We start from the raw sequence: 23496 nt of genomic DNA, 5'->3' as shown, positions 1-23496 counted from the left end.
TACTATTCCTTTGTCTTAAAGATGATAACCAAAGGAGTTAGGAAGTTGGTCATCTAGGTTTTTTCAAGGGCAGTGTGGATTGTTTTAGAAAGCATGGAGGCCAGCCTTAGTGTGGGCTGGTGTGTTCTCCCGGCATTTTTATTAGGCTATAACTAAGTGAAGTGGAAAGGATGATATATATTAAATATCTTAATAGGACAGGTTATTTCTACTTCCAGCGCGGGCAATAAAAGAGATGGCACATACAAATAAAAATAATTACGGTATGTGGTGTTCCTTTACAATGCGCAATCAAACTCATGAACCGATGACTTTCCTCTTATTGAATTAAGGTGCACCTTCCATTCAGATCTATTAACAACATTCACAAACCATTGTTATCTTGTCAATGGCATCTTTAATTAAAGACTCCTCTGGACCATTCTAATCACTTCACATTGTGAGCTCACAGGGCTTCTAACGTACTCTGATGAAAATGATGGCAATTTTTATTTGTGCATATTTGTTTGTGGACCAAGGGGGCATGGGGTGGAAGGAACGGTGAGGAGCGTGGTGCGGCGAAATTCTTTCCAAAAACAGTTCATAAAAAGACAGTGTGAGAGTTCTCCCCACTCCTTTCTCTTTTCCTTCCTTCCTTCCTTCTCTCTTCCCCTGCTCTCATTTTGGGGGTAATGGCATTCTAGTCTAACTGAAATGACTTTGTGAAGGAGCCTCTGTGATTTCACTGCAGTAAAGAGCGCGGTCTTCAGCTAAAGGTGCATTAACCCTTCTAAGCCATTACGCTACCATTTGATTAATTGCCCCTTTTATCACACTGCATGGCACTGGTAGTGTGAATGAATTAATGTTTCCCAAATGGCAGCAATTTGCTCCCCTTGCACTAGTGGAAAGAGTCCCTTTGTTCCTTAGAAAGCACCTTTCCTCCTCAGCAGTTGCCTCTGCCTGATACAGAGCTCATTAATGCCAGATCCCCTCCAAGGGATAGATGTTCGCCATTCCGATTCTTCCAATAAAAATCTCTAAAACTCACTTAAAGCAACAAGCAGGATGCCAATCTATGACAGCATTGAACAGAACTAGTGACAGAAACAATCTGTTCACTTCTATCCATCACTATCAAGCAAGGGAAGCCTGACAGAGCTTGTTCAAGGTGGCCTAAGCCGCCAGCCCAGCTTGACTGGTCACTGATCTCCTACTATGAACACAAGTCCACTGTTTGGACTCCATATAATATGCCTTTAGAGTATAAATCATAGGCCTCAATGTAAGGAGAGATCGAAGTAGACTCAAAGGAATTGATTCAGAGAGTCCTTTGTATCTTCACAAGGCTCTGATTTTGGAGTGGACGGTTAATGCGTTTGCTATCACTGAATTGATCTTTCCTCCAAGTCTAGGAATGTGGTAGCAGTGAAAAAGGAACCCAGCATCATCGGGACAGAGGTAAAGCAAATTCCAGGGACTCTAAACAACTTGTTATTTATGCAATGAAAAAATAAGGCCAGATGAAGGACAATAATATCAAAAGGTGGCATTTGTATGGTACTTTATACTTTGCACGAGACTTTATATATGATATATATGATGTCATATATGATGTCACTTTATTGTCCTCACCAAAATCCTGGAATGCAGCTAATAATATACAAGGTTTCTAGATGGTACACTTGAGGCCCAGAGAAAGAAAATTACTTGCTTGCAGCCATTCAGACGGGAGGTGTCCCGGGGGAGTTGGAACTTGAGGCTTCAGAATCCCTGTGTTCTCACTGTCCCCCATCATCTCCTTTCTGATCCTTCTCTACCTCTCAGGGGATGCCAATGACTGGGTCTACACTACTCTCCTGACAAGTTATGTATGTTATCAGTTCACTTCAGTGAACTCCAGGACTGGCAGATTCTTACCCAGCTAGGGAGGCAAAGAAAACAAAGGTGGGCAGAAGACTGTGCCCTGCACACAGCAGACAGGCAGGGTTTGTGCCCAGTATCGTGATTTCCTGCTCTAAGTGTATTTGTTGCCACACATTGTGGCCAAAAGCTCGACATGGGATTTTGATTCAGCAGTTGTCTTTTTTTCCCCTTGGTTATAAATATTGTTTCTGAATTGTATTGATTTATTCTTTAATCAATTTCCTTTGTACCCCCTTTCCTGTAAGTCAAAGGGCTGTGCTTATTCCCTGGAAAGAAAGCCGAAGTGGCTCCTGGAGCAACTATTACCACAAACTCTCAGGTGACCTTCAGCTGGCAAATCTCTCTCAACTAGTTAATCATCAGTTCCCAAGGTAGAATTCTGGGAATCATCTTCGACTCCTTCATCACTCACATTAACACGCCCCCTCCCAATCTCTTGTGCACAACCAAAGACAAGGACGCTCAAAAGGAGAGTGACTATAATTTATTGTCCAAACTCAGATACTTTCGAGGATGACGAAGGACACTATTAATAACCGTGCTAGGAAAAATGAGGCATATTTTCCCTATGCTCGCAAGGAGGGTGCTGGTATAAGGAGACGTGAACTGGGGGGTGGTCGTGGAGAGAAAGCAGAAGATAAGATACTGAAAATGTAAATACGACCGGGTCTCCTGAAGCTGATCTCTCCTCCATCCCCATCTAGCAGGTAAATGTCAATTTCCCCTAGGCAGCAAATAACCCTCTACACAGTCTAGTCCGTATCACTCTTCCTTTTATATTTTGTTCAGATTTGCTTAGGTCCAAAATATATGATCCTATTTGTACCCCGAGCCTTCGCACATTCCATTCCTGTTGACCGGAATGCCTTTTACGCACGTTCAGTTTTTAAGTCAATCGTCCCTCCCTCTCGGAAGCCTTCCCCGAGCCTTTAGACAGGGTCCATCCCTTTGATCCTGGTTAGCATCTGTGTATCTCTGTCACCACATATATACTGCTGCAAAATCATCAGTGATTTGAGTTACTGGGTTTGCTTTGGGAGCTTCATCTATTGGTCTAGTTAGGTGGTGTTAGGTGGCTCTAGTTTTCCTAGTGCAAGTTGAAAATGAGCATCTGATTTTTGACTCCCCCAAAACTTCACAGCCTACTGTTGACTAGAGGCCTTACTGAGAACATGAACAGTTGATTGATACATATTTTGTATGTTACATGCATTACACACTGTACGCTTACGATAAAGTAAGCTAGAGAAAACATGTTAAAGAAATCGCAAGAGGAAATACATTTACAGTGCTGTACTGTATTTATCGGAAAAAAATATAGGTGGACGAGCACCATTCGAATGTGTGTTGTTCAAGGGTCGGCTATAATTTCTAACACTTGTGCTTACTGGAACTGCCCACGGTAACAGGGCCCCTTGAAGACTTCTCCTTTTGATTCTATAACTATTAAAATAGTTTTATTTATTAAACAGAGGAGACCTAAAAACTAGTTTAAAAATTTAATCTTCCATCTGATTCAAAATTCCACCCTCACCCCCCAGTACCCGTGCACACAGACACACGTGGCCACAAACGCATGCACACGCACATATACGGAGCTCTAGATGCTTGGTCTGGGGAGGAGGGAGCAGATAGCCTGCTCCCTCCTCTATTCCCTCTTCCGTGAGCTTATCCCCATGGCACTGTGATAGAGGGCAAGGATAGGAAAACACACCATCTCCTTATGTAACTACCTGTGACAAGGTGATAATATTTTCTTGGATGACTTAAGTGTCTTAAGATAATCGTTACTGGATTCAGTACTGATAGGTGGGGATGCCAAAAGCCCTCCCAGACAGAGGGTGCAGGTGAGGGGATTGCAAACCGTTGCTGTGAATCATCTGTAGTTCCTTGTGGGTCTCAGTTACTTCTGCCAAATGGCCCCCATCTGGCAGCATCTTGACCCCGCTCTCTGACTTTTTTGCCTATTGCACTTGCCCCTGGCAAACCTGTTTTCGATCTCACCTACCCTCCCTGGCTCGGGTCAATCTTCTCTACCCCTTGGGAGGATGGGAACCTGGGAATAACAGAAGTGTTCTTTGCCCCTCTCTCCTTTGCTTTAGCAGCACTGGACAAGTCAACAAGCTTATAAACAATAAGAAAATCAGATATCACGGTCCAATTCTCCTGCAAATGACCCAAATTTTGTGAGTAATTCTCTTGAGTCTATTCTCTTTGACTTTGGAGAGAGCAGAGGTGGCCATTTTTGATACCTGTACTCCTCCAAAATAGGACTTATTTTCTCTCTCCTCGTCCCATTCTCCTATCAATAGGGAGGAGAAGACCTGGTGAGTAAGTGGGTTGGGGAGCAATAGTGTCCATGCTGATGAAATGATGCTTCTTGGAAGGTTCTGTGGGGAGGTGGGAAAATTAGCTTTTGGCATGCTCTGAAATTAGAATGTGGGGGCACTTCTTTCTCTTGCTCTTTTTATAAATGAGCTCTGAGCTTTGTCCATTTTTCAGAATACAGAAAAGGCCACTGTACCCCCCAAACATCATTCTGCTACATATATACAACCTCTGTCCTCCAACCATCACCTCCACCAGAAATAAACTCCTTACAGAAGGGATTGTATTTTATCCTGTTCTGTAGTACCAAACACATTTGGGGCTTAATAGTCATAGACTACACTGAGCTCTAATATTAATTGTGAAAACTTTTCCAGAAGTCCACAATATTTTTGCAGTGAGAAGGGGCAGTGTTTTTTGCCTGAGGTGGGGGATGACTTGAGACGGGAACATAGCGGGTAGGTCCCCCAAGCTGGAGAAGGCCAACAGAGATACAAATCAACTCAGAAGCTTTTAGCCAGGTTTTCTCCCCGGTGGCAATGTCCTGACCAGTCACCTGGTGTCAGTCAGGGGGGGAGTCAGAAGCAGGTGCTCTTGTTTGGGGGATCTCCACACTAACTGCAGTAGCCCAGTGGCTGGGGTTCCTTACCTCGTGAGAAATCAGAGCTCTGGGAGGCCCCAGGATAGAGAATGCGGTTTCCTATTTTACTGTGACGAGGCTTTTAGAATGGCTTCAAATGTCTGCTTTCACACAAAGACTAGTCGACTGTAGGTAGATTCATTCATTAACATTTCATTTTTACAGGTTTTGCTATACATATCCAGGTTTTCTTCTTACTCTTCTAGAAACGAGGTCAAACAGTCTAAGGGTGTTTCTGAGTGTTTATATCTTCTGGTAGGCTTGATACATGAGAACGTGCGTGTGCGTGTGTGTGTGTGTGTGTGTGTGTGTGTGCACGCGCGTGCATGGGCTGGTCTCGCTACTGTGGAGGCAAAACTAAAGGAAGCCATTCTGCAGGAGCGGCCTTCACCGCAGTGTTTCATGGTGAGCCATTCCTGGGAAAGAAATTCTCTTCATTTCCCAGGGTGACTTTTGGTGTCTTCCTAGTCTCGTATTTGGTCTTACCTCATGCTTTGCTATTAAAACCGTAGCTCTATCAAGGTACCCCGAAAACAGCTAATGCTTCCTAACACCACCGTGTCTATTTTCCTGATCTTCACCCCAAGAAGCACCCACTGAGTCAGACCATTCGATAGCAAAACAAACAAAAACAGAAGAGAAAAAGTGGTTGAAATATGCTATCTGGGCTGCGCCCAAATTCCAAAATACGTCTCCTTTTGTAAATTCTTCAATAAGATCACTTATATTTCCAATTCCAGTTTAAGCATTTGGTCAGGGATATCCACATGACAGTGTAATTGGAAAAAGAAATGAGTGTTTGCCTTTGGTTTCGTTTTATTGCTTCTTGGAAGAAAGCTCCATATAATAATTTTCTGGTCCAGTTCTCTACTCTCCGACTATGGGGTGGGGAGGGGTGCAGGAGCTGGGTGAGGGGCAGAGGGAAGGCTGTGCTGCATCCACATCATTTTCTAATTGTAATCCACGTGGGGGGAGTCTCTGAAATAAGACTTTAATTCCCTTAATGAGACACCTACATTTTATAAAAAATTATCAAAACCCAGTCGGAGAGGATGAGAAAAATTTCCCCCCAAAAGCTCCTGTAGAAATGTTAACAACCACCCCAGATTCTTTCAAATTGAAGTTTGGGAAAAGAGAGGGTCTTTCTGAGAATGATCAGTGCTGGTTTCCTGCCCTCCAAAGGGGGCCAATAGGAAAGGAGGCCACGTCTAGCATTGAGCTAGCTGCTTAAATGCCCCCGATCCAGGAAGAGCCCAAGGGTTTCCCCAGCAAATACTTCTGGCAGCCCCAACTTCATGCCCTTGCCTTTCTGTGAGGCTGCTCAAGTTCCCATTCCTGTGATGTCACTAAGCGTTCTCTAATTTGTGAAGAGGACAGCACGTGAAACCTAACCCTTTGTCCTACCTGTGCCCTGGCCTGGGCTACAGCTGGAAGGAAGCTGCTTAAGATAATGACTTAAAAGCAGGAAAAGGTATCTGGATTTAGCCGCTCTTACAGACTTCTCCCCCTGCCCCTCTTATGCTATGTAGATAATGGAAAACGTATCCTGGAGCTGGACATCGAGATACTTACTGCCCTTATACCTTTCTTTGCCTGGCTAATTTCCACTGATGTTTTAGACTCAGGTCAAGTGACAACTTCTGAAAGGTACTCTCTCCACACCCTGTCTGTGGGTCTATGCTTAGAATAGATTAAGGGCCATTTTGTATTTTTCCATGGTTTGCCATGAGATCCCCTATTGCAGTGTGGTTCCACATTGAGTTGCAAAGTAATAATGACGTTCCCAAATCTGGGCCCCTCCCCATCCGTTTCATGATGTATTTCCATTATTAGGCATAAGCCTTGTCACACCCCCAGTGTGCTTTACTGGACTCATGGATAACATACCTAACTGCGCCTTATGGTAGGGATTGTGATACAGCATTGAAATACATTATAAGTCAGATTACCTTGCTTTGGTGCCTTGTCTTGCTACAACCTAAATTGAGCTTACTAACTTTTCTTGGTGTTAATTTTCAAATCTATAAAAATCAGGATAATCATATTATTGTTTACCATATAGGCTCCATGTGAAGATGAAAGGATATACTGTAGGTAGAATGCTTTGTCAAATACAAGTGTAGCAATGAGGAAAAGAACACCTATTTTATCATCTTTTAGATTTTTGTATCACTGTCTACCATGCAATCCCACGATATCCCTATAAGGTAGATACCTACTGTTTTTCAGAGGAGGACACATCTGGATTGCAAAGAGTTTTAGGAACTTCCCTAAGGTCACATGGATGATAGCAGTGGAGCTTAGATCTGAACCCAGGGCTTCTGATGCCTGGGCTCACACTCCTAGCCACTGAGTTCAGATGTTTCCTAACATTGTGTCCGCTGAGACTCAGCAATTTAGTGGGACTTGTTTCCAGCCTCTGTGCTCTCAGTTCTATGATGTAACAACAGCAATTTACCTGATGTACTTCTAAGAAAAGTTCAACTTGATCCTGCCTTTCTGCCTTGCTTAATTCTCGGTGCTCATACAGAGCGATTCCAGAGATGCCCCATTCTAGGGGCCAAGAGTTGGAACGCCAAAGTCAGAAAGCTGTTTCTGGGGGCACCTGGATGGCTCAGTCGTTAAGCGTCTGCCTTCGGCTCAGGTCATGGTCCCGGGTCCTGGTATCGAGCCCCACATGGGGCTCCCCGCTCAGTGGGAAGCCTGCTTCTCCCTCTCCCACTCCCCCTGCTTGTGTTCCCTCTCTCGCTGTCTCTCTCTCTGTCAAATAAATACATAAAATCTTAAAAAAAAAAAAAAGAAAGCTGTTTCTGTAAAGGCTCTGACATCAGGGAGAGATGGCATCATTTAGTGTGTGAGCACTGCAGTTGTGGTCAGATAGCCTGAAGTCAAATCCCAGCTCTGCCGGGAGAGTAACGTGCTCTTTGAAGCACCTTTGCTTCTTGGAATCTTCATGTTTTTAGACTTTTTTTTCCTCCTCTCTAAATTTGCTACAAAATCCTCTTCTTTTGACATGACGGAAGACTAAATGAGTCAAATGCATGTGAGAGCACTTTGCAAGTTACACGGAAGCAGAGGTAATTATTACTTTTCCAAGAACGCAAAGTCCTCGTCCAGCAAACCATTTAATACGCATGTCTGTACAAAAAGCCAACAGAGATCATTTCCTAAGCATTATGAGCAACCAGAGGTCCAGACTGCTGCACGAGGTTGGAAGAGATTCATTAAAATGATAATTCAAGCCTGAAAGTGTAGACAGAGCAGGGACACTGAGGGAGAGTGACATCATTCCATTTAATGGAAAATACAGAGCATCCTTGAGAGGGAGGCTTCCCAGCAATAGAAGTAGGACCTCTGGAGAGGGCCAGGGTGCATAAATTCATACAATGAACCCCCTCACTTAAAACCTACCAGAATTTCAAAATACAGCCATAGGAGCTTATTTGAATACAGGGGGTTATTTTAAGTCTGTGATTCATTCCACACAGCCCTATCTCTGGGAATCTGGTACTGAATTTGGATCAATGATTTCAGTGACAATTCCACTAAATCATCACCCACCTGTCTCAGAGATGTCACTCAGAAAAAGGCAACAGAAAGGTACCATCAATAGGAAAACGGAACGGACTAAATATAGCATAAAGAGGCTGTTTGGAAGATCTGACTGTAATTCTGGGTGTGGAAGTGACGGAGAGTCAGAGGTTAAAGAGACAGGGCCGTGCTGTTCCAGGTCTATGGATGGTGAGAAAAATAGGCCTTATTCTGAGCACAAGTTCAGCAGGACAGAAGGACAGCATAAGATGAAAATGGGTTTTTAAGTGACATCACAAAGGCAAGGTGACACTAAATAGCGCTTCATTAATGGCCTTCTGATTAACCACAGGATTAAAAGCTGCAGAACTTAGCTCTGAGCAGCCTCCTGTTAGGGGTGGAAAAAAAATCATCAAGCTTAAGAAAAGTAGCAGCAGAAAGGCATGTGCTATTTTTAATGTTTTGGTAAGTAGTTTGGAGCTTCTTGAAAGGGAATGAAGATTGCCAAGGAAGCTAAATGAGCAGTAGCCTGGGGACTGGTCATTTTCTTAAGAGCTAGGAACATCTGGGAAGGTTTGAACAACATGAAAAGGAATGTGTGCCTCCTACAATTGTACTTTACCCTCCGTTTAATAGACAGGAAAATGCATACCTCACAGATCTGAAGTCTTGGAGGAACTGTTCCTGTTGCTGTCCATTCCACCCTCCTGGACAGCAGTAATAAACTCACATCTTAGATACAGATGGATAAACCAAACCGGTTAACACAGAACTTACAAAGCTAGTGGTGGTCCAGGAGGTGACTGCATCAGGCCAAACCTGTCTTTCAAGGTCTGTGGGCCCTGGCATGTTTTTAATATATTTCTCCTCCTTATTTTATAATTGCAGGACATCTCAAGTGATATTTCCCACATAAGTCCTGTATGTTTAATGCCTTCTGGCACACTCTAGCTCTGACCTCCTCAGATGCAGCTTCTAGTAAGAGATGGGGATTGAGGTGAATTGTAAATTGGGTGCCTTTGAAAATATGAACTAGCCCTAGGTTGGTTCTCACATAATGAGGTGGAAGACACTGGGTTTTGAGAGGAAAGAGCTGAATGTAGGCTCAGTGGATGGATTATAAGGAAGGAAGCAGGATGCAGGGGCAAAGGTTGGCAGGAAGCTGTGATTCAGGCAGGCTGACTGGATTCTGCCTTGTACTCGATCTCTGCAGGACGATGTGTTCAGCAGCATGTGTGGAATGCACCCTGACCTAAATTTTAAAGAGGTATGGTTTCTCGTATCAGTCACCCAAAGGGATAAAAAAAAGGCGACTCTTATCCAGGAAACTCCATCTTTGGGTCTGCTTAACTGAAATTCTGAATAAACTCTCCAAGCCCCTCTGCGCCGTGGTTGCCTCTGTTTGCACGTGGAGGTGTTCAGACACTAGAGTGCCTTCAGGTATGTAGGTGAGAGATCTGGTTCTCCAGGACTGAGGGAGACAGCATGAGAACAGACCACAGCACGGCCTACTCGCAAGCCCTCTGAGAGCCTCGCCAACAGCCAGCTAGCAGAGCCTTTTCCATTCCTTCTAAGCTCTCTCGAGCAGAAAGTTAAAACCACTGGGCACCAACAAATCCTTTCATGGAGATAGTTATCAGAATCTGTTCAAACCATCTGTTTTCTCTGGCTTTTTTTTTCCTTCCAGTGTTTTTCCTTCATGTGTTCTCTGCTCACAACAAAAAATCTAGCCTAAAATAACCAAGATGTTAAGACTGAAAATGCCAGAGGGATACATCCAGTTTATGAGAGAAATTGCTTTCTAAAGTGGAGCTAGGTTTATCTTGTGTGGAAGAAAGCAACATTTCCGCAAATATTATACTTGCGCTAAGAAAATAACCAGCTACTTTCATTAAAGACTCTGTGACAAGATTTGTATTTGTTCATGTACTTGAATTTAATGCTACTGAAATGTGTCAGACCTGAAAGCTTAGATGGTATTTTAACATGGAGGGAAGATTACCTGAGAAATCCTCTCTCAGCCAAGAGCAGGTCTTGTGCTGACCTGAAAAGGTCATAGGTTGGTCATTCTCAGCATTTGCATAATGCCTATAGCACCACAGAGCACCTCCTGGGATGATTTTTTTTTTTCTTTTGAGAGGAAGACTATGTGAGGTAGTCAATATTGACGGAGGGGCCCTGCTAATGACTTGCCTACCGATTCACGGTTTTATATTTGGTGTCTGCAGGCAAGAGGTCAGTGACCTAGATTAGTCACCAAAATTGTGGAGCTAGCTCTGTGTGTTTTCTTTTCATCCAATAGTTTTGCAACTGGCTTTTTCCTCTATATAGTCAAATAACTCACAGATCTTAGTTGTACACTTCCATGCCAAATTATCTTAAAAACCTCAGATTTTCTGCAGTAGCTCCATTTCCATATTTAAAATGTCATCAATATGCCACCCTTCTCTCTCACCTGGGTTCACCTTGGTTGATGGACATATAGATCTCCCAAGAATTCTCTTCTGGGATGGCCCCATGTGGTATGAGTAAACTCACCCCTAAAACAGAAAAAGCCAAGAGGTTATTCGTCGATTTTCCAATGATCTTGAAGCCCCACAGCTGAGCACCTTACAGATGCCCCTTCTCTCTCTCTTTCTCACACACACACACACCCCTCACAGCAATTTATGAAATCCTGATCTTTGCAAAGTTTATAAAGTTCAGGATACTAATGGAGAAAACATTGTTTCCCAACAGTGACATAAAGAGGAGCATGTTATTCGACTGTGGACTCAAATTCGCTTTTTATTTAGAGTCTTCCCAGCATTTTTTAATTCTCTTAAAAGAGTGGGTGTCCTGAGACCAGGCACTATCAAACACGTCTGAATATAAGAGTTTATCAGTGTATTGGTTAATCTGCTGCAAAATTTCAAAATGTATCGCTGTAGCTCATCTCTCTCCAGTCATTTCCTGAAAAGGCATCTGAGGTGGTGGGCGAGCCCTCTAATGCTTTGCTCAGGCCTTGTATGAAATTGTCTTATAAATTATGCATCTCAAAGTAAGTTTAAAGAGGTGATAACAGAGTACTGTATTTTGTCAAGAAAACTGAAGGGGAAAAAAAAAGGCATGGATAAATTTAGGGACGTTGTAGGTTGTTGTATAGCTGGTATTTGTCCAATATTTGCAAACCGAAGCTAAAAACGATGAAAGTTAAAGGTGGTGTAACCATATGCATGTTGGTGTCAAATCAGAGAAAAATCAGTAGCCTAACTTTAGCAAAATCCTGTAACGCAGGGGAGGGAAGGCCCAGGAAGCCACATCACACTGTGTTTGCAACATCCTCTCTCTTTTCTTATCTACTGCAAAGTAAATATTTCACTTTGGCCAAGAGAGAGGAATCTAGAGAGGGCAGAGATTCTCTTTAATGTAGCTTCTTGTTTATAAAAAAAGAGATGAAATAGAGACACAGTAAGACCTTTGCAAAATAAAATCTCAGGGCATCCTCCTATTCTTTGAATAATGCGGTTTCCACCTTTCCCCCTTTCATAGAGCTAATGTAATTGCACAGAAAGCTTTTCAGATTGCCGATGGTAATTTACATCTAGAGATGGCAGGCTTTCCTGATATCCTTCTATGTGCCTGTTGGCTGCTATGGAATCAAGGAATGTAAGACTCATTGCAAAACAAGTTATCTGTGATGCACATTTTGAGCATTATTCAGTAACATGCTAGTTATCATCAGTATCTTTCGCCAGCACTAAGAATGAGGCACATTTGAATCTTGCTTACAGCTTTTCAGCAGGAGTATCCATTTATATTCTGGACTTTAATGTCAATGGAACTGTAATTGCCATACTTAGGGGCCTCTGATCAGGCTCCTCCTTTCATTTCCTGTTCTTTTTTAAACGTAGTTGCCAAATGACGTGGACTCCAGTACTGTTGAGCAGAAGTTGGGATACACAGGATATTCACTGTGTGTGTGGATGTCAAGCTGAATGCACACCCTAGACATTCGGTATTCTCTCTGCTTGACACAGTGCTTTTTCTCTGTTGCCTCTCTTTTATTTATTTATTTATTTATTTTTTTAAAAGATTTTATTTATTTATTGGACAGAGAAAGATAGAGCGAGAGAGGGAACACAAGCAGGGGGAGTGGGAGAGGGAGAAGCAGGCTTCCCGCGGAGCAGGGAGCCCGATGCGGGGCTCGATCCAGGGACTCCGGGATCATGACCTGAGCCGAAGGCAGTTGCTTAACCAACTGAGCCACTCAGGCACCCCTGTTGCCTCTCTTTTAGACTCTCTAGGCCCTTATGACAACAGAGATCTTCAGTCCTTATTCTTTAGGTATAGAAGCATCATGAAGCAATGATGCCATCTTAGGCAATTAACCTGAAAGAATAACTTGATTGTGCTCCCATTTTTCTTTTCCTATATTTTTCCTTTTTGAAGGTACAATTCACAGGCAATAAATTGTACCTATTTTAAGAGTATAAATTGATGAGTTTCTCATGTATACTCTCATGTAATCACCACTGTAGTCAAGACACAGAACATTGCCATCACCACAGAGTTGCCTGGTGCCCTTTATAGTCAGTTCCTCGATTGCCAATCCAGATGATCATGTTTTACTTTCTGACATGTTGATTAGTGTGCCTTTTGTAAACTTGCAAATAAATCCTACAGTGTGTTTAAAATAAAAAAAGCAAGGATGGCTTATTACATCAATAATATGTTGCACAATGCCTGGCACACAGTAGGGACTCAAAAACAAAAACCAAATCCTAAATAGATGAAGGAAGAGTATTCAAAATTGTTTTTTTTTTTTTTTTTAAAAGGCAGACTCTGAGACGTGGTCTCTTCTCTAGATCATCAGTGACTGACGGTCAACTCCCAGATCGAATCAGAATAAATATGTGTGTGGACTTTTGAGATAGGGCTGTTTGTAGAACGGATCATATCTCATTCCTTTCAAGTCAGCTTAATTCCCTGTGTTCAGATTGAAACATTATTTCATAATACTCCTAAATACGACCTGAATCCACAGGATCATTAGAGCTTTAAACGATTTCATCTTTCCTTCGATCAGAAATTTTTTCTCTTTCAAACATACTCCCCTCCTCCCACTTAAACACGCAGATTGTCAACAGAGATGGGACACAAACACAGAGGCAGGATCGTGGTAGGTGGTAGTGTGGGTGACAAGTTATTGCTTAAGAAGAAGGAAAGGCATAGTGGGGCATCTTTATGCCTGTGGTCCCCTAAAGAAGTGTCTGTTTTCAATCTGTCACTCACCAGTTATCTCTAATTAAAGAAACATACTCTCCCCCAAACTCCACCTGCTACCCTGACAGCCTTTTATTTTATATGACAACAGAACCACCTGTCTGAGTTTCTTGCTTCGTATTTTGCATAATAAATGACTTCTACAGCGTGGGGACCATCCCATCCTTTTTGAAAAATCATGGCCAGGCACCATACAATAATTCGGGATGGATGGCACTAGAACAATTTAATTGCTGTGCCTTGCTTCTTTACACTCTAGCCCCCTAGGGCATATTTTGCATTTATGTTCTGCAAATAACACAGCATATGTTTCAATTCCCCACACTTATTTTTCCTCAAACTCATTCCCAGTGAACAGCTTCAATCTTGTCCAGGGCTTCTTATTAGAAGCTTTGAAAATGCCCTTTCACAGAGGAAGTGTTTGGGAATCAGATGCCATCAGAACTTTGCGTTTTCAACACAAGTGCTTCTCAAGTCAGAATGGAGGAAAAAGAAAAATCTGTTTCATGATTCCATCTCACTTTCTTTGATGAACCTTAAACAAACAGAGCCAATGAATGGGTTGATCTTGGCATGCCTGCCACATGTATGTAAACACACAAAGATGGGTAGAGAGAGGAGGCGTGTGGGCCAATTTATTCAACCAATAACTACTGGGAGCCTCTGAAGTGCCACACACTGGATCAGGAAGGAAAGGGAAGACAAAATGCAACCTTCCAGGATTCTGATGAATCTATCCTGTTCTTAGGAGGGGTTTGCAGCATTTTCTTTTTCCAGAGCCCACACTTCCAGGTTATAGATTCCTTTTTTTTAAATTTTATTTTATTATGTTATGTTAGTCACCATACATTACATCATTAGTTTTTGATGTAGTGTTCCATGATTCATTGTTTGCATGTAACACCCAGTGCTCTATTCAATACGTGCCTTCCTTAATACCCATCACTGGGTGGTTATAGATTCTTACAAGAAGGGTACTTGGTAAGCATGGCTGCCTGGCTCATTCTGCGTAGAGTCTCCTGACTGCCAATTATGACCAGGGAGGATTATGTCACATGTTGACATTCATGCATGTTTAAATGAAGATTCTTACCACATTCTAAAACATGGACCAAGGAAGATTTTGAGAGTTGAAAGTTCAGAAAACAAAATCATGAGTAGGCCTGCATTTGAGGGTGATTTTTAAGGAAGCAACTGATGTAGGAGAACAAGACAACATTTCTCAACTTGAACCAAAGTGCAGTGTCAGGTCACTAAGCTACTGTAGGGTCAGTTAGCTGGAATGGGAGTTTCAGACTAGTCCTATCGCAGATTTCATTTTAGAGGATAAAATGATTGATTTGGAGAGGGTAGAGAGCTGTACCTCAGAGAGAAGGCAGCCGAGGCCCCAATGGTCCCGATTCAATGCCATCTGGTGGTTTTGTCACACATACAGAGATAGTGTACTCTTTCCTCTCAGCGGCCAACCAGCGATGATTCAGAGCACTACCTAATTCTCGTTGCTTAGAAATCAGAGGAGAGAATGCCCTCTTTGGCCACTCAGTTAGGTCTTGGATGGCATCTCTGAAGACTAATCCATAGATAGGATGTCATTTTAAAAGTGATTTGGTCTGTACATCTTAAGTATCCTTGTTAAGACATGAAGAAACTCTCCTTTCTAACCAAAAGGAGGAAAAAATTCTTGAGAACTAATTGTACGCACGATATAGCCCTGGACCTGAAGTTTGCATTCAAAAGAGCAACTCCGTAATGAACCTTCTTCATTGCTTGTCATAAAGTAACATTATAGCAAGGTCTATGGACACTGACAGTGTTTATTAGGTCAGTTATGGAGGAAGTTCGACTTCGATGTCCTTCTGCTAAATTATCTACTAGTGTATAAACCATGTTTGGCAATAAAACATGGTATTTCTCATTCCCGTCAAGGAATATTTTCAGTGCTTCCTGCTCATGTTCTAGGAAATATATTTCAAGGGGGCTTAAACCCTGGGGACCACCCAAACCTTCTGAGCAAATATGACTGTCAACTCGAACAGGGCATCAAATGGAACAGCTGATCCATGCTGAAGTGAAGATTGCAAAATCTAATCTCAGCATCGATTCTGGTTTGCTGTGTAAATCGAGGCTTATGGAACCACAGTTTATAGCTCTGACACAAAGATGGTAAACATCTTAAAAATGAATCTTATGGGACATAATTGTCGATATAAATCATTTAAAAGAATGCTCGGAAATACACAAATGCACACGTACCACCCACCTGTATTTGGCATGACTAAGCGTCCTCCCAAGTGGCCAAAGACCCCAGTGGTCCTTAGTTCTGTCCTTGTGGGGAGTGATGACAGATTCTGGATGTAGGGTGTTTTATTTCTGGGGTGCATTGTACTAAAGCTGCGGTTGTTTCCATGGGGAAAAGTCCCGGAATGATTCTTGCCGTGGTACCCGGGTCTCTCAGACACGCCCAGGGACACCATGAATGAGCTCTGGACTTTGACTTTGATGTCAGACAAAGGGTTAAAGAGTGAGGACTCTGTCATGAGTTCCTTGTCCAGAGGGTCCTGGAGGCAGATGGGCCCGCTGTATGTCCGGCTGACCGTGAGGTCTGGTTGCATGGAGGAATTCAGGAGCAGGGAGTTACCTGGTCAAAGAAAATTGATCTGTCACTCAGAAACGAAAAGGCATCAGTTACCCCCTTGCCTCTACCTCTCCTAACTGCAGAACCACCCATGTGCCTGTCAGCTGCCCTTCAAGCCCACCCCTGAGCATCTGTGGCAGCTCTCACAGGCTGGTCAGGAGTGGCCAGAGCCCTGGAACCTGGAGCTCTGGCTTTTCCAGCGGATTCTCTGAGTGCCGCTGAACCCAAGTCACTCATGTTCCAGAGCTCCTTGGATGCCATCTTTTCAAAACAAGTATTTCTGGCACTCTGTCAGGCAATGAACTCAGGTATTACGTTTATTTGATCATTTTAACTGGTGAAGAGATGCTTAAAGGAAAAAAAAAAAGGAAGAAAGATGTTTTGCAATCCAGTTTGGAGGAAAAATAACATCTGTTCATTTTAAATGGTAAGAGGTGACACAGCTAGGTAGGGCTGTTTAGAACTAGAGTGGTGCTGATGCCAGCGCGTGTCGTGTGGAATTCTGGGCAGTTTCCGGAGCTGGGGGAGGAAACACTGTGTCCTCGGAGCAAACGGGTCGGGGAGCCCACGGACCACTCTGTGTCTGAGGAGTCCGTCTGCTCTAATAGTGCATATGTCACTCTGAGAGGGAAAAGAGGCCCCACACGGGGAGAGTGAGACTCCTGATTCTACGTGGGGAGCAGCTTAGAATGGCTTCCTTTCCATCTCAAAACAACTGAAAACAAAAATCTTTACGAAAACATGAGAAATTTGACTTTCATCTGTTGGGGTTCACCGATTTTTTTCTAGGCCAAATATTAAAAATGAAATGCCGTGCTATTTTCTTGTGATGAAGTAATCTCATTTATTAGTAAATAACGAAATAACCCTCAGTCCCAAACCTCCCACCCGTATCAGTCCATCAATGTGACTCCTCAAATTGAAACCCAAACCATATTAAACAGTTTTCCTTTAGGGCCTGACAAAATGTTTAAAGTATGCTATTTTTGAAAATGTTGCAATTCTAGGCCATATTGTATTAGCCTCCATAGTTCTTCCAACTCATAATTTGTAGCAATGCCAGCAAGAAATCTATAACCCTGACTTTTGCCACCTCTTGTTCTGATGCTCTAAGAATCCAAAATCATAGAGGAGGAGGTTCAAAATGAGATGAAATGGCTTTGTAGATCTAAAGGCTCCTTGATGATGCATTTTTTTCATGCTTAAGGCTCTGGTGCCAAGACACAATCAAGGAGCCGTGCTTTTTAATGGAACTACACTGAATTCTACAGGTCTCAGCCTGGTTCTTGTTTATGGTCTTCCTGGGCAAGAAGCGGGACTTAAGAACCATGTCACATCTGAAAAGAATTTGGAACAGACCCTTCCACCAAGACCTGAAAAATCACATCCCTGAGTCTCATGGCTATTTTATCTCAAGCCCTCACCTTCTGGAGCTTAATTTTTGGCCACTTTTTAAAAGACCCTCCTAGCTTATGTGAAGCCAAGCAGCAAAAAGATTTCCTAGAGTTACACTGAAGTCTAACTTAAGGAGAAAATGCCTGATTATAAAAGTATGTACGTATGACAAGAGTCCACGGTTGAAGAAAGTTGGCTGATTACTTTACAGTTCCCTCTGGAAATCCTTTTAAAACTTCTGCTCAATTTGAACTATGGCATTCTGTTTAAAAGTCTCATCACCATTCACCTTCCACTCTCTTTGCTCAAGAAGGGATGTCTCAAGACAATGGAGGTGAAAATCATATGAAGGTCAATGGGAGGTTTACCATTGCAGTGAATATAGGGTAGAGTAGAATCTTAATAAAAGATTTTTGCTTTAATCACTAGCTTTGGGATATTCTTGGTTAAAAATAAAAACAAAATGGTAAAGTAAGTTTGGAAAGGCTATCTATTCTTTTAGAGATTCACAATACACCGTAAGCTCTACGGAGGCCCACACTAAGGAGATGGGGTTCAGCTTATGCAAGTCCGCACTCTCCAAATGCTGAGGCGAGGGAACCACCCCCTCACCTGCTACCTGCTGCTTCAGGGAACACACTGGCCTCCTGTGCCAAAGTCAGAGGAAACCACCAGCAGTTAGACTCCTCTTCATTACATTTGTTGAGCACCCTCCTTATGCCAAGGGCTTATGATCCTTGTTATTCCGGGTCACTTCATCCTCATGAGGACCCTCTGAGGTGGCTAGGAGGATCCCCATTTTATAGCTATAAAAATTGAGACCCAGAGCATAATCGATTAACTAGGTCATTTAGCAATTTTGGATTCCATCTATCTGACTTCAAAGCCTCTGTCTCTCAAATGACTGTATTCTATTTTAAAATGTTATGGTCTGAGACCCTGAGATCTTCTATTTGATGGAAAGATTTCCAGTTTCTTATGTAGTATAAAAATCAGTTCTTCATTCGATTTATTTCTAATTAAATCATACCTACTAAGCTATGTACCCAAGTCAAGGGCATGTGTCCCTTTCTGAGAAGCAGGCTCAGACCCGAAACTCTGGTGCCCAGAAGTGAGCGGCAGGCAGGAAAGCACTTTTGTCTCTGCCGGCCATCTCCCAGTTTCTAGCATGTTCGGGTTCCACTTCAGAACCAGGTTGCTACTCAGTCACTGCCATGCAGTGAGACTTCTTCTTGTCGAGGGCTACAGGCACTAGTGATGCACAATAAATAGAAATAAAGGTGACAATATTGACAGGAAGGGTCAAGGTAGAAAACTTCACCCTCTGAAGGGAGACAGTTTCATTTTTTTTCTAAACCAAAACCCATGTATAGCTCATCTCCATCTTGCAATCAGAAACAGATTTGGTTCACATAAGAGAATTACATGACTCTATTTTGAAAATGAGCATTGCTATAGCTTGACATGATCGATTTCCTTCTCTCTCCAACAAAAGATTGCCTTGACCGGGCAACAGGTGAGAGTCATTTAAGCTGGGAACTTCATTTTTTTCTCCCCCTGCTGGCTACCTGACCCATCACAGATTCTCTGAAGTCCTTTTCACTTCTACAAAATAGAAGTAACACAAATAACTCTACCTAATAAATAGTATAATTCATATGCACGGGAGGTTATGGTAAAGTAGTTGGTGCTCAGGTTTGAATAATCAGTATTTTAGTTAATGAAATATCCTCAGAGCAGTCTTGTTAAAATAGAAAGTTGGATAATCTGAGACAAAATAACTTGCTAAGTTTACTACATATCAAGGATGGAAGTGCCCCATTGAGAATGTTGCTAATGGTAAGCTGAGATCCATTCATCCTCCTCATAGCCAAGGACCGAGGCAGACTAACCCACTGAGCCTGGTTTCCTAACATGTTTAGACAATTAGGCAGCGGCTCCCAGTGCCAAGAGCTACCTTCACACAGGGCCGGAGAGCACTGGGGGTCCTGTGTGAGCGTAGTCTCTATGGTCCTGAGGACGAGGTGTTGGGGGGACCTACGCCGCTGACCTTGACGGACCGTTTTGAAGTTGAAGGTCTGGAAGCCACCTGTCAATGCAGAAGAGTCAATGACGTCCACGCCATAGTCACTCTGGCTCCGTCTATAAAGGGTGACACCAATGACCAGGACTGCAACAGCCACCACGGCAGCGCCCAAGCCCGAGTACAGAGCAATGTCGCTGGCGTTCTCAATGCCTGAAAGACACAGGAGAAATCCTAAATGGCCAACATGGGTACAGAGCCAAAGAGCCACCCTGGGATACCAAATGAAATGCTATTGGATTTTTTGGAGCTACCACTCAGAGAAAATGACAAATGCAGCTAGCCATAAGTTCTACTTTCACACATAATGTTTCTAAAATACCCTGTATAAATCAGAGGGATGCCAGTCAAATATCTTGACTGCATTAAGGTAGTTTACCACATCATAAAATCTTAAAGAGAATCAATTTTGCAAAGAATGTAGTATTTTTCAAGGAAAAACAGACAACTCCTTAATTAACTTGGTTTAGGACGTCCTATTTACCTGCAAAGTATTTTTTGGCATCTTATTTTTGAGGGGGGACATGAGATCCACATACAATGACAAAACATGGGCAAACTGCTCTGCTTCTATATGATGGGCACATGCATTCACAGAGTGGGCTGGGGTGAGAAGCTCATACACAGTCTAGGAGTCGAGAGAGAGAAGACCAGAGCTCACAAATAGGAATTTTTTAGCTTTGGCACAAATCATTCAGTTTAAGAGAACATCGACAACATCAGGTTAGGGTATTTACAATTATTATGAGAGAGTTTCTATTGTGAAATATGGAGGTCTTGGTCCTAGGGGCTCCGATGTCCATGGTCAATGTTTTCTAGCACCATTAAATGCTAGACTTAATATGTTTTTGTGGAGGAGGACTGGTCTCTAAAAGGGCACATGCTGTTTCTCCCATACCTCTCCTACTCCATCCTATTGAATGCATAGGCAAAGCAAAAATAAAAGCGTTAGTTTGAATTGAGAATGTGGGTGTCTCCCCAACCCCCAAGATTGGTTGTAGCTGTTTTCCAACTCGTTTGCTAGTTGTCCTTTGGGTGTGGTTCATTCCTGAAGACATTCAACATGGCTACTGCTGTTCAGAATGAGATTTATCCAACCACACAACCCTAAGAGAAGCTTCATCTTGGAAAGTATGCGGAAGTAGAAGGTGGCAAGTGCTAACTATGTAATTCATCTCCCTACAGATTATGGGGTGAGTACACTTAATAGGTCCCAAAGTAATTACTCTGTTACCCTGTATTGGGTTTAGAGGCTAAAATAGAGCTATCGTATATTCACCTTGTAATTGCATGGTGCTTACTATGCATTCACTACAGCCTAATATGGTACTTATGTTATCAACTGAGTGCTACTAACCACACAGGTAAAAGGAATTTATTTTCGACAAAGTTAGTGGGCTGTAAAATGAGGCGCTACCAAATTAAAGAGTGAACAAGGAAATCAAGCAGAACTAGTTCAGCAATAGGGGCAGCAAACACATACAAATAATTTGCAAGGGAGTGTAACCATCCGAAAGAACCAAAGAATGGTATCTGAAAGGTTAGAGGATTATAAGACACTGTCAGTAACCACAACAGCCGAGGAGGTGTTGAGAAACAGGGTGTGACTCAGGTTTTAGTTCCAATGTCATGGCGGTCCCAGGGGGAGAGGGAAAGGGATGGAGGCTTCTGGGTGGTGGTCTGCTCTGACCACCCAGAACCAGGCATATGGTAACTGGAGCCGATCCCAAGGTTCCAGTGTCTGCCTGTGTCACACAGAGAAAGGGAAGGGCAGCTATGCTCCCCCTTAGGCTCTCACCCTCCTTCCACTCAATTAAGCTCCTTGGAGGACGTAATTGTACTCAGAGCGGAGAGAGGACACAGAACACAGCAGGGGACCAGGAGTAGTGAGAGAATTTTGGCTTGAAACCAATTAGCCTTCCCCCTGCTTGCCACCGGTTCCTCAGGCAGTACTGACTGATGACACTATCAGCTTAAAAGGCGTATCTGGGGAGAACACACCTGCTCAGCATCCGAGCACAGACAGAGAAACAGCCTGGCAGTGTACTGAATGCAGTTGCTGAGTTGGCAGAGTAGAGACAATGACCCCTTTTAGTGTCCCAGGTGCTAAAACAGGCAGGAGCAGAAGTCAGGAGGATGACCAGGGCAAAAGACTTCGGCTGGAAATGGACATCCCTAGACGTGAACGTCCCAAGACGAAACCGAGTAGCAGGAACAAGTTGTGTTTGTTCCTCTTCCTATCTTGTTCTTTATGCTACCCAGACAAGCAGAATTCTCCTTCTCAGACACAAACTCTGTTTTTAGGAAAGGACCTATGCCTTTAGATTGAGATTTAAATGTTTGATATGGTTCAATGCGTTTCCCAAGAATATTTGCAGAATCTATTTGACTTAAGTCAAGGGAATGAAATACTGAATTACAGAATTAAAAATAAGTATGAGGACTTTGGGGATGGGGGTCGGGGGAGAAGGGACAGAGATCATATGGAGGGCACCGTGTCCTCATAAAGCTTACCCTTGCACTTGGTGGGACAGTCTAATCTAAAAGCCAGAAGTCAATCGACTCCTACAGGAAGATAAGCAACGTGGTATTTAGTTTACAAGAACAATCTGTCTTGGGAATTAAAAACTTCAGAATCTAATAATTTCATTTATTCAACAAACATTTGCTAAGGGCCAACCATGCTGTGGAAATGAGGATGCACGGATGAATTAACATATTCCTGTTTCTCGTCCAGCAGTAGTGATGAGATTCTGACAGAGGCAGACACAAGTTACCCAAAGCCACATGTGTATATGGAGAGATGTAATCAGATATCCTTACCCACAGCTCAAACCCTTCCAAAGTTGGGCCACAGCGCTTCTTTCTTCTTTCTCTTCTCTTCTCTCTACCTGCTTTTACTTCGCCTTATTCTTTTGTCTTTTTTCCTCTGCCTCACTTTTTTCTAATCTGTCCTCCAGGAAAGGAGAGTGGTTTCCCCTATAAGGACTGCTGTGTGCTTACAAACATAATCCATTCGCTTTTCTTGTGTGTTCAGGACTGGCTCCAGAAGAATCTGAGTTTCAGTTCCACATTTTCCACTACGACTTCATGGGACAAGGGAGGAAGCGGGGCATATGCATGCACGTGCGCACACAGGCACACACTCAACTCTTATCCAAACATTGGAAGCCACTGCTGCTCCTTCCCAGGGGAGTCTTTCCAACCACATGACCACCAGGCACCAGCACTACCCAGGCACTGGCTGCTTTCTCCATGGCCCATGTCAGTGCTCATGCTCTCCTTTGCTGCATTACCCTACACCCCAAACTCAGCTGTAATTTACCTGCCAGATGGATGCCTGCTAGTGAATGGAAGGTCATTGTAAAATATCGCCCCACCCCACTGGGCATCTAGGTACCACTCATCCGTCAAATGACAGCTCAAGGTCCACCTCCTCCAAGAAAGTAACCTTGGCCTGGCCGATCCAGCCAACCCTGCCAACCATGTTCTTCTAAACTCCAACATCACTTCAGGGTTCCGACAACTCATTTTGGATCATCCTTCTTACTGTTTAATTATCTGAATGCCAATGCATTCTCCCTGACTGCTTTAAACACTTCAAAAGCAGTAATATCTCTACAATTTCCCACAGAAATTTGCAAATCACTGCAACTATTCATTGATTGTTCGCCTGGTCTCCAACTGTGGGAAGAAAAGCATTAAAGAAATCAC

General features: G+C 43.0%; 1 protein-coding gene across 1 annotated transcript in view; it reads right to left on the bottom strand.

Annotated features, from left to right (window-relative positions):
• UNC5D (unc-5 netrin receptor D) overlaps positions 1-23496 on the bottom strand; it is a 526408-nt gene that overhangs the window by 45938 nt on the left and 456974 nt on the right. The window contains exons 9-11 of the mRNA XM_021681506.1: positions 19750-19935; positions 15930-16307; positions 10860-10944 (exon numbers count right to left, since the gene is read on the bottom strand). Of these exons, the coding sequence (XP_021537181.1) occupies positions 10860-10944; positions 15930-16307; positions 19750-19935 (649 nt within the window). The remainder of the gene's footprint in view (positions 1-10859; positions 10945-15929; positions 16308-19749; positions 19936-23496) is intronic.

The sequence above is a fragment of the Neomonachus schauinslandi genome, chromosome 2, assembly GCF_002201575.2.
Source record: "Neomonachus schauinslandi chromosome 2, ASM220157v2, whole genome shotgun sequence".
Lineage (NCBI taxonomy): Eukaryota > Metazoa > Chordata > Mammalia > Carnivora > Phocidae > Neomonachus > Neomonachus schauinslandi.
The sequence above is the reverse complement of the archived record's forward strand: the minus strand, read 5'-3'. Positions and strand labels throughout refer to the sequence as shown.